Genomic DNA, 10560 nt, shown 5'->3' on the forward strand with positions numbered 1-10560 from the left:
ATTGTGTATGCATCTGATTCGCTGAAGGATATTTGGTTCACTCTCATTGGTTCCTGTCACGTTGAGCGCGCTGTGATTGGTACAGATGCTAGAGTAGGAAGTGTCTATCAGTAGTGAGAGCTTAACATGGTTAGCTACGTTAAGTAGTGAGTGGGTAATATCACATCAAAATCTAGATCGTCAGAATCTCGTCCATTGAGTCAAACGTCTTAACGTACCCGCAATTTATCGTAAATTGTATTTTTAGACCAAGGAATTGCTACTTTGGTGGATATCGCGCCATATTGTTGGTCTTATATGTGGTTGTGTAAAACTAGCTTGTTAGCTTTACGTCATTTCAGCTGTTCTACACTGCTAGCTTAGTTTTGCACTGGAATTTGTTAGCTTGTTTGACAGCTACATTTGCTAATATTAACCAAGTTGGTATCCAGAGCGAATTTTGCTCCGTTTGGTCGCGCTTGCGTGTGTGAGTTTGTTAATGCTACTTTTCGTAGTGTGACCAGACTGTAACTTAATGTGTGGTAATAGAAATAGCATCAGCTGCAGCTAGCAAATGGTTAGCTTGGAAACATCAACAATGAACTGTAAGAGAGGTTTGAAGACGTCAAGAAAGCTTTATTTTGTGGCCATTCTCCTCGTATTCCTCAAAGGATTATCAGCAGGTAAGTGTGAAATGTCGTTGTTGTTGCATTGCTTTCTTACAGCAGGGCTTACATTTGTAGCGGTGTATTGAACTGATGCAAGCAGCTGTTCCTACTTGGTGAACATTTTTGTTCATTTCAAGTTAGCAGTGTCTTTTCTGCTACAATATTATTTGTTTTATTTTTTCCAGATGAAGAGCAACACCAGGACAACGGACCAGAGTTGAAGGTGCGTCATGAGATATTGATAAAAGTATCATTTTTTTAAAAACAGAAAGTTTAATTCGGTTCATTCATTTGCGTTTCTTTGCCTTGCAGTGTTTCGTGTTACTAGTTTAACCTAGTTCACAGTTAAATGTGTCCACATGCTACGTTTACAGTAGAGCTGCACAATACTAGAAAAAGCAGACATGACTGTATTTTTTTTCTACAAAACATACAAGAATGAATCTAAATTAGATCTACTTTGGAAGAATCACTATGAAGGCATGATGGTATTTTTTTTTGTTTTCTAGAGGACTGTAGCTCCATGGAAGCTTTAAAATAATTTTAAAAGCTAAAACCTATTTTAAGTGTGGTTTGATACAATACAGAGTACCTGCTTCATCCTTTCAGTTGCTAAAACATTTCCATACAGCTGACTTTGCTTTTCTAATTTCTGCTAAATCTGAGCAACAAACTCCATGATTTGTAAATTATTTTGTATCAGAGAGCCTTCTTTCCATCATAGAGTATTCATGGACATTTGGGAAGTATTGGTGTTCTTTTGTGTAAAGTAGCAAACTACAGTGTGACATAGACTTTGGTGCTCAGTTGACATTGTCAACGTGACTATTGCACATGCACACACGATTTTTGTTGCTGAAGATTTGTTGCTGTGGATTCATTTGACCAGTGTTTTCTAAGTTGTTTCCCTCTTCCTTCTTTGCCAAATCTGTCACATTTGCTGCATAGTCTTTTCAATAAACGTGTGTAAACTTGAAGGTGTTGTACCTGGTTAATTCAGAGGAACTTTGTGCTCCTGCAGGTGGCCTGTGGAAAGTCCCTTACTTGGAAATTACTTAACAAAAGTAACACCAATGACGGAGGATTGGCTTGGTTACATTTGTAGCATATTTGTCATCTCGTTCACTTCTGCAATGTATTTTCTTGCTAAGTCGATAAACAAAAGGACAACACATATCAAGATTGCAAGAAAGTTACCCATAGTTTTGCATCCTGTGCGTGTATTCAGTAGATTTTTTTAGTAAAAGTACTATGCCAGTTCACTCAGTCACCTATTCCTTCACAATAACCTTCTTGTTTATTTGCAGTCCTACCATGATCCTGAATCTGAAGAGGAAGATGTTCGTATTGCATCAGAAATTGTGGCAGGTGCCTCGGTGACTCGCCACAAAGTCTCCCGGCAAGAAGAGGCGACACAGTCGCCTCTGGAAGGAGAGGACAAGGAGGACCTCCCTGAGCAGCCTCCTCCTGTTGAGGAGAAAGCTAAAGAGGGTAAGTAGAAAGGTTTCATTTGTTTTAGATTTTATTTGAATTTTTCTTTCTACGCACTACAGTAAACAAAATGTATCATTTGACTAAATAAAATATTCAAATGGATTTATAACAGGTTCATTAAAAATGTGGGGAGAAAAGGGAAATCGGGCACCACAAGAATAGTATTTGTAGAAGTACTTTATAATACAAAAAAAGGGGGATTTGAGGTTAAGGTTTGTACTTTGGCCCTTTTAGAGTAGGTGTTGTAAGTAATTTAAATGTTTTGTGGTTTAGCTCTATGTAACTCATAGAAGTACACATTTCAGTGTGTTAAATGGTTGGAAGTTTTAGAGATTTCTTTCAAAGATATCTAGTCTGAAGATACAAAAATAAGAAAAGCTAAGTTTATAGTTGGCTACAGTTAGCAGAAAGCGTACTCCAGCAGTAGCAGTGACAATCCGTTATGTGCTTTACTGACTCAACAGGTTTTCACTTCATCTTTGATCATAACTTTCTTCTCTTATGTTGTAAGCTTAGGTGATTCCCGACGTTGAGCTGCTTTCTCTTTTGTACAACTCTGAGCCAAGGCTCATGTGGTCACAGTGCAGTGGGGTTTCATTGGGTTAACGGTTAAACCTCATGAGAGATTAGCAGCGTCTTACACCTGTGGCTTCTCTTGCAGTCGGTTACATCACTTTACTCAGACCAGCGTTGTCTTGTATGAAGATGGAGAAGCATTGAAACAAATAAAACCTGTGTATGCACTTTTAAATCCAACAGTATTGTTTTTATCGGAGAAAAAAGATCAAAGTTGAGTACTTTGTTGTTTTTACTTGGCTTTTTTTCTTTTCTTTTTTTAATGGTTTCTTTCTTTCTTTTTTTTGTTAAATTATTTTCAGTTCCTGTGGTGAATGGAGGCACAGCCCATGGAGAGCCCTGCCTCTTCCCATTCTTATTCCAGGGGAGGGAGTATTTGGACTGTACCACTGACGGACGGGGGGATGGTCGGCTGTGGTGCGCTACAGCCTATGACTATGACCATGATAAGCGATGGGGTTTCTGTGAGAGTAAGTGTTCAGCTTTGTTATCTGGCATTTCATTAAACTAAGCACTTGTCCAACGCAACAGTATGTCATTTGAAAGCCAAAAATAGAGACAAACTGGATGATCTGTCTCCAGCTAAAGATTAAAAAGTATGTAATCATAGGGAGTAATGTGTATATTACTTTTTGGATTTAAGTATTTTATGGATCTCGCTTATCAACTTAATAATACGAACAAAAAGACAGATGATGAGACGAAAAAGAAATACCTAAACAAACGTAAAGATGCACTCTCACTGTACTTTGAATTTGTAAAACTGATGAAAACCAGCATGGAAATGCATCATGAGTTCATATCCAGAATTGGTTTCACCCGCAATGTCTGCCAGTGTTCTGAAATCTTTATTTCCTGTCAATGTTTTTTTTTTTTTTTTTTGTCGTCGTCTTTCCCTCAGCGGAGGAGCAGGCACAGCAGAGACTGCAGGCTGAGGAGGTTGAGGAGCAGTATCAGAACATCCTGCGCATGCTCAATGCCACCACCAGGAAGACTCAGAAAAAAGAGTGAGCTTCTAACTTCTGCTTTATTTTCTTGACTCTTGCCATCCTGCTTTCAGATTCCTGTCAAGAAGATGCCTCTTTAGTCGGAGAGTACTTCAATGTCGTTGTTGGCGTGTTTTCTTTATTTTATTTCTTTATGTGATAAAGTCACACAAACTTGATAATTGACCTTAAATCTTGAGCAATTTCCACGTATGACAGTCCACTTATCTTGCAGCTTACATGCTGGTGTTTACCTCACAGGCAGTATCTGATATGACAGTAAATGTGGCTTCAGTATGGCAGCATACTTCCATCTGCATTTTTATTACCAGCCGGTGCTCATGTGACGCTGCTTTGCACATCCTTATTTGCTTTAGACATTGGAGCACTCTTTGCCATTCTATTAATCATGCGTTTGTAAGTCCAGCTTCCCTTGTGCTGTTTCTCTTTCAGAATATATGAAAAGCTGCTGAAAGTAGCAGAGAAAGGCCACCAGAAAGCCATTGAGAAGGTGGCGTACGCCATGTTGTTTGGAGACTACATGAACCAAAATGTCACAAAGGCCAAAGAAATGTTTGAGAAACTTGCCACGGAGGGTTCACCTAAAGCTCAGATGGTAAAGATCTTCCTTAGAATTGTAATGTCACTTGAGAAAAAACATTGGAAGCCCTGTTGATCTGACGTCTTATTAAACACGCAGGTTAGTTGCGTGCAGAAAATCAGCTGTGTGTTATTTTTCCTTAGGCTCTTGGCTTTCTGTACGCAGCAGGGCTCGGAGTCAACTCAAGTCAAGCTAAGGTATTTTTTATTTTTTTTTCTCTCACTGTTACAGTCTCGCAGTAAATGCGCTGATTGTTCAGTCAATCAAAATGTTACGCACGTCTGCTTTCCCAGTGACTTTTCAGATCATACCATGTTCTCTGATTCACAGGCTTTAGTTTACTACACATTCGGTGCACTGGGTGGAAACCTGGTCGCTCATATGATTCTGGTGGGTTTACCTGTTGATGACATTGCTTAACGATAGACGCTTTATTTTTGCAGTATGAATTAATCACATTTCTTTCCTCTTTTTTTTTTTTTATTAGGGATACAGATACTGGGGAGGTGTTGGTGTTCCCCAGAGCTGCGAGTCGGCACTAACACACTATAGACTTGTGGCAAATCACGGTAAGGGATTATGCTTTCGTTATATTTGGTTGCAAAGTTCTCCAGGGCAAATGAATTGTTTAAAGGAAGAAGAAGAAAAAAAAAGGTTATTTCTCCTAATATGTTTTCTCTCTGCGCTCTGTTCTTCACCACATCCAGTGGCCAGTGACGTGTCCCTCACAGGAGGCTCTGCCGTGCAGAGGATCAGACTGCTGGATGAGGTGGAAAACCCCGGCTCCACCAGTGGGATGTTGGAGGAGGACCTCATCCAGTACTACCAGTTTTTGGCTGAGAAAGGAGACGTTCAAGCTCAAGTAAATTATTATTTTTTTTTTACCCTCATTTATAACCTGTAACAGTATTAGGAGAAGATATCACTTTCCCACAGATATACCTGAAAAACATGGATGGTGTAGCTTTAGTTTGAATGTTTGATTTCTCAAACATTCGAAGTTCCTCCTGCGTGGTTGTCATGAGGACTGAATGTAATGTGAAAGTGAATTGTCTCCTTTGTTTTTGTTGACAGGTGGGTCTGGGTCAGCTTCACCTTCACGGAGGACGTGGAGTAGAACAGAATCACCAGGTGACGTTCACCCCATTTTCTTTTTGTTGTATTCCTGAGGTGGTTTAGCTTTACTTGATGTGCTTGTGCTGCCTCCTGTCCAACAGAGGGCGTACGACTACTTCAACCAGGCTGCAAATGCAGGGAACACGCACGCTATGGCTTTCCTTGGAAAGGTGGGGAAGATGAGGTTTATTCATTGTATGATATGTCACAGTTTGCTGTCATACACATTTTTTGTTTGTTTGTTTTTCTTTCCTTTTCCACTTCTCAGCTTGCTGTATACAAGAAGCCCTGCTACATTTCACAAAGAGTTGGATTAGTTGGATTTCTTTTTTTTTTTTTTTTTTAACTTTATAGTTTACAAATATTGTAGACATGTTGTCCATCTGTCATGAAATTGGAGAGCAGAGAGCTGTACTTCAGTGAATCCAAAATAAATAAAGCCAATAACTTGGCATTGCCTGTTCTTCAGAGGCGTTTGAGGCATTCAGTCAAGTTTTTATCTTTGTGAATTTCTTCCCCTCAGATGTATTCAGAGGGCAGTGATTTTCTCCCTCAGAACAATGAGACAGCCCTGCAGTACTTTAAGAAGGCTTCTGATTTGGTAAGTATGAGAAAGTGGCACATTTTCCCAGAATAAGATTTCTGACACCTTTTGCTCTTTCAGCATCGTTTAGCTTCAATTCAAATGATTGTTGAGACACGATTTATTTTCATTTTTGTCCAGGGTAATCCAGTGGGACAGAGCGGCCTGGGCATGGCTTACCTGTACGGAAGGGGCGTCCCAGTGGTAATTAACTTTCTTGACACATTCTGCACAGCTTTTGAAATAATCTCTACATCTTTTCTTTTTTTCTTCTTTGCCTTTTGTAAACACAGCAGCTTCAGCTTTTGAAAATAGGAGTTGAAATAAAGCAATGTAAACGGGTCATTTAGCAGATCCAGCTTTTATTTTCACAGCAGACTAAAAGCTTTCAGTCATGCTGTTATTGGAGCTTTCATTTAAATCATTATTATTATTTTCTTTTGTCTTCAGAACTACGAGCTGGCACTGAAATACTTCCAGAAGGCAGCAGAGCAGGGCTGGGTTGATGGACAGCTCCAGCTGGGCACCATGTATTACAGTGAGTCTTGTGGGCTGGGTGTGTAAGCACCACTGTGAAACAAATTGGGCTTGTTCATACAGTCATCCACCGTCTCATAGCATATGCCATCTAGGACTCCTTTTTTTTTTTTTTTTTTTTTTTTTTGGCAAGCTCATAATCCTCCCCCTCCCACCCCATGATCACAGTTCTGTCCCTCTTCCTCGTTCCCCAGATGGCATTGGTGTGAAGCGAGATTACAAACAGGCACTAAAGTTCTTCAACCTGGCCTCTCAAGCTGGCCACATCCTGGCTTTTTACAACTTGGCTCAGATGCACGCTACTGGTACAGGTGTGATGCGCTCCTGCCACACTGCAGTGGAGGTGAGCCTCTCCCCGAGCTGCTGCTTTTCTCTCTGCATCACATTTAAAATGAGGAGCTGTGAGGAGTTTCCCTTTGTTCTTGTTCAGAAATTATTCAGACATGACGGCTCCTTAACAGCACGTAATCAATTATTTTTCTCTTGTAGTAATCTTTCCTGCAAGTTGAAAAGTGTCATTTAAAGTTTTTAAACCTTTAAAGCGGTTCCAGTTTCATTAGTTTATCACACCGTGCATCTCAATCTTGTTTGCAGCTTTTTAAGAACGTGTGTGAGCGCGGTCGCTGGTCCGAACGTCTGATGGCGGCCTACAGCAGCTTTAAGGAGGGGGAGACGGACGCAGCTCTGGTTCAGTACCTGCTGCTGGCGGAGCAGGGCTACGAGGTGGCTCAGAGCAACGTCGCCTTTATTCTGGATCAGAGTAAGAGAACACATGTTTTCCTCTCAACCAGAGGCTGCAAGACTTTAACTTTGAGGAATGAGTTCATGTGCATCACCTCTAATCATCTTGAATGTTCCCTCTGTCTTTGTGGATCATAACAAGTAGAAGGAGCAAGGATCTTCACTGAGAATGAGACCTACCCTCGAGCTCTTCTTCACTGGACAAGAGCTGCAGCACAAGGTACGTCCATGCGCACTCTTTTCATCCATTTTAAATGTCTGCAGAATGGATTTTTAGCATGTTCACCATCCATTTGAACAATTGGTGTCCTGGTCCAGCTTGTGCTTTAAGCACTGCTCTCTGCTCCTGTTAACATTAGCTATCAAAGACTCATTATGCCACACAGGATTGCTGAAAATGTTGCCTGTGTCCCACAGTTCTTGGATACATCAAACACTTGGTGCACTTGGTGCTGAACCCATTATAAACAGTATACAATAAAACAAAAAAATCATATCATGTTACAGCTCAGTCTCTCTGTCATATGGATCAGAAGGAATGCAAACCATTGTCATGTATATGAGAATGTATTACAAGCTGATGGGGAAAACTAGGTCAGAGATACCATTTCCCACCATGACTCCATCCAAACTCACACATTTACTTGTCCTCCTAAGGTTACACTGTGGCAAGGATAAAACTAGGAGATTATCACTTTTACGGATTTGGAACCGATGTGGACTATGAGACGGCTGTCATTCACTACAGACTGGCATCAGAGCAGCAGAACGGTGCCCAGGCCATGTTTAATTTGGGCTACATGCATGAGAAAGGTCTGGGTATCAAACAGGTGGGTCTGGACTTCTTCTTAGACACTGTATTTCCTGAATGTGCCAGTATATAGTTTTATTCGGTTGCTCTGATTGTCTGTAATTTGAAATGTTTGTGTGTTTTCTGCAGGACATTCATTTAGCCAAGCGTTTCTACGACATGGCCGCTGAAGCCAGTCCCGACGCTCAGGTTCCAGTTTTCCTTGCCCTGTGCAAGCTGGGCCTGGTTTACACTTTACAGTACATGCAGGACCTCAATGTGAGTGCTACAGTTTGTCATCAAAATGGAAGGTTAATCCCCACTTCAGCCTTTATTAAAACTGCATAAAGACAACAATTCTAATAATCATGTGTCTTTGGCTCCTGTCAGCTCAAGGAGCTGATTACTCAGGTAGACCTGGACCAGCTTCTGGGCCCAGAGTGGGACCTCTACCTCATGACCGTCATCGCCCTGCTGCTGGGTACAGTCATCGCTTACCGACAGCGCCAACACCAAATCATAGTGCCACCCCGCCCACCTGCCCCTGCACCTCCTCCCAGACCAGCTCAGGAAGAAGCACAAGCCCAGGCTGAGCCCCAGGCTCAGGAAGAAACGCCAGCCCAGGGCCCTGCCCAGGAGGAAGAGGAGCAGCAGCAGTGAGGAGAAAGCGGAGGGGGTGAGGGCAGTAAAAGACAGACAAGTGGCTCTGCTCGCCCCACTGCATGAAGCAGACGGTGCTTAGTTGAAAACCTGCGACTTTAAGCATCTCTCACACCCTGCCTGCTCCTCTCCACATATTAGAAAACTTTTTTCGGCTGCTGAACTGTTCAGTCTCACAACTTCCTTTCTCCATTCGAAAGGCGACGCAAACAAGACATTGCAGTTGTTTAAAGACACAGAGCAGTTTTGATGACGCAGTGTTGGGACTGGTTAGTCTGAGACTCGGGACACCGCCAGAAGCACCTGTGTCGTCACCATGGAAACGGTCTCGTAGTTGACAGATCAAAGGCGTTTCAGACTCTTCTGATTAGAAGGATGGAATCTGATTTGTGTGAATTTTTTTTTTTTGTGTGTGCTTGGGGAAAATTACTGCTTGAATCCTAATTTACTGCAGTATTTATAAGAGAAAAAAAGAAAAGAATAATAAGGCACAACAATGTGAATTGAAGTAATTTTATTTTCTAGCTCTTATCTAGTTGCTGAAGACAGTCACGATTCTGCTTGTGTTCTCTGATCCTATGCAGACTTTCAGTTAAGGCACTTTTTCAAAGGTGAACAATTTTTGCATTTTTTTTTAATTTTTTTTTTTTATGCAGTTTTTCATTCATTTGTTTTTTGTCTAGTAGACATTTTGTCAGGGCAGTTCCTTTTGCCCACCTGTAATCCATTCGACATCAGTTACAGTGCTACGATATACTAAAACCACGTGCTGTAATAAGTAGAGGAGTGCGAGTTAGTTGGAATTTAAATGGCCGAAAAACTGAACTGGATGATAACTGTAGTTCACTCTGAGCAGGTTGTTTGTTACAGTTCTTAACATAACTGAAGTTGGTTTAAAAAAAAAAAAAAAAAAAAAACTGAGCTGGCACCAAAATTAAATCCTGTTTGAGAATTCTTTCTTTCTTTCTTTTCACTCTAAGGATGCTGAAATCATAATCAACAGCTTTTTTTTAGAAAATCATGAATGACAGACTGGAAACTGCGGTGAAACCAAGTGGAGAGGTTTTTTTTTTTTGTTTTTTTTTTTGTCCTATACTTTCATCAACATGCTTGATTTGAGACTGAATTGTTTTTTTTTTGGGGGGGGGGGGGGACCCAGTAGTTTTTCCTTATCTGTTAGCGAAGGCAGAAAATGGAGCAGTCTTAAAAACATGTAATGAATGTTAAACAACTTCAGCTTTTGTGAAAATTTCCACCCCCGCACCAAAAGGCTAGATTGGAGGTCTGCCCACACTTTTCTGCTCAGATGGCTGTTAATCAGAGTCCGAAATGGAAAAGAAAAAGCCGTGGTTGGGTCATATTGTGTTTATCCAAACAAATTTGAATTTTGAATTTTATTTTTATTTATTTTATTTTTCCCTCACATTTTACTCTCTTAAACCGTTTGTTCAGACCACGACATGGGCTCATTGTTCAAATGTTACATACATCTGCATGACGTGTGTCAACTCACAGGACTGTCGGCAGGATTATAAAAACTTTTTCCTGGATTTGCACAGCGATGCACAGACGACTAATGATCGGATGAAGGTTGAGGAGACTGCATTTTTACCATCCCAAATACAGGTTTATAAAGAAATTAATAAATGATATTTGGATCTTTAACTGTCGTTCTGAATCTTTGAAGTAATCACTGAAATATATGTGTAGAGTTATAGCTGGTAAAAGAATTGAGGAGGTGTGTGTGTGTGTGTGTTTTACTTGCTAACATTAAAGATGAAATAGTACACAGAATGGCTCCCATTGGACCTGCGTGTTGTCACTCAGCT

The 10560-nt window shown here is 40.8% G+C and overlaps 1 protein-coding gene across 2 annotated transcripts; it reads left to right on the forward strand.

Annotated features, from left to right (window-relative positions):
• Positions 1–108: 108 nt before the first annotated feature.
• sel1l (SEL1L adaptor subunit of SYVN1 ubiquitin ligase) lies at positions 109–9871 on the forward strand. Of its 2 annotated transcripts, none has more exons than XM_075459065.1 (21): positions 109–662; positions 833–870; positions 1955–2138; positions 3020–3187; positions 3619–3724; positions 4157–4319; positions 4448–4501; positions 4635–4694; positions 4792–4873; positions 5012–5166; positions 5379–5435; positions 5522–5590; positions 5944–6021; positions 6145–6207; positions 6454–6541; positions 6735–6883; positions 7135–7300; positions 7424–7501; positions 7939–8111; positions 8222–8350; positions 8462–9871. In XM_075459065.1, the coding sequence occupies exons 1-21, from the start codon at positions 554–556 to the stop codon at positions 8729–8731; spliced, it is 2439 nt and encodes an 812-aa protein (XP_075315180.1). In that variant the 5' UTR covers positions 109–553; the 3' UTR covers positions 8732–9871. The 2 variants fall into 2 exon arrangements, with proteins under 2 accessions (XP_075315180.1, XP_075315181.1); XM_075459066.1 differs by having other exon boundaries at positions 7427–7501.
• Positions 9872–10560: the final 689 nt, after the last annotated feature.

This window comes from Odontesthes bonariensis, chromosome 24 (assembly GCF_027942865.1).
Source record: "Odontesthes bonariensis isolate fOdoBon6 chromosome 24, fOdoBon6.hap1, whole genome shotgun sequence".
Lineage (NCBI taxonomy): Eukaryota > Metazoa > Chordata > Actinopteri > Atheriniformes > Atherinopsidae > Odontesthes > Odontesthes bonariensis.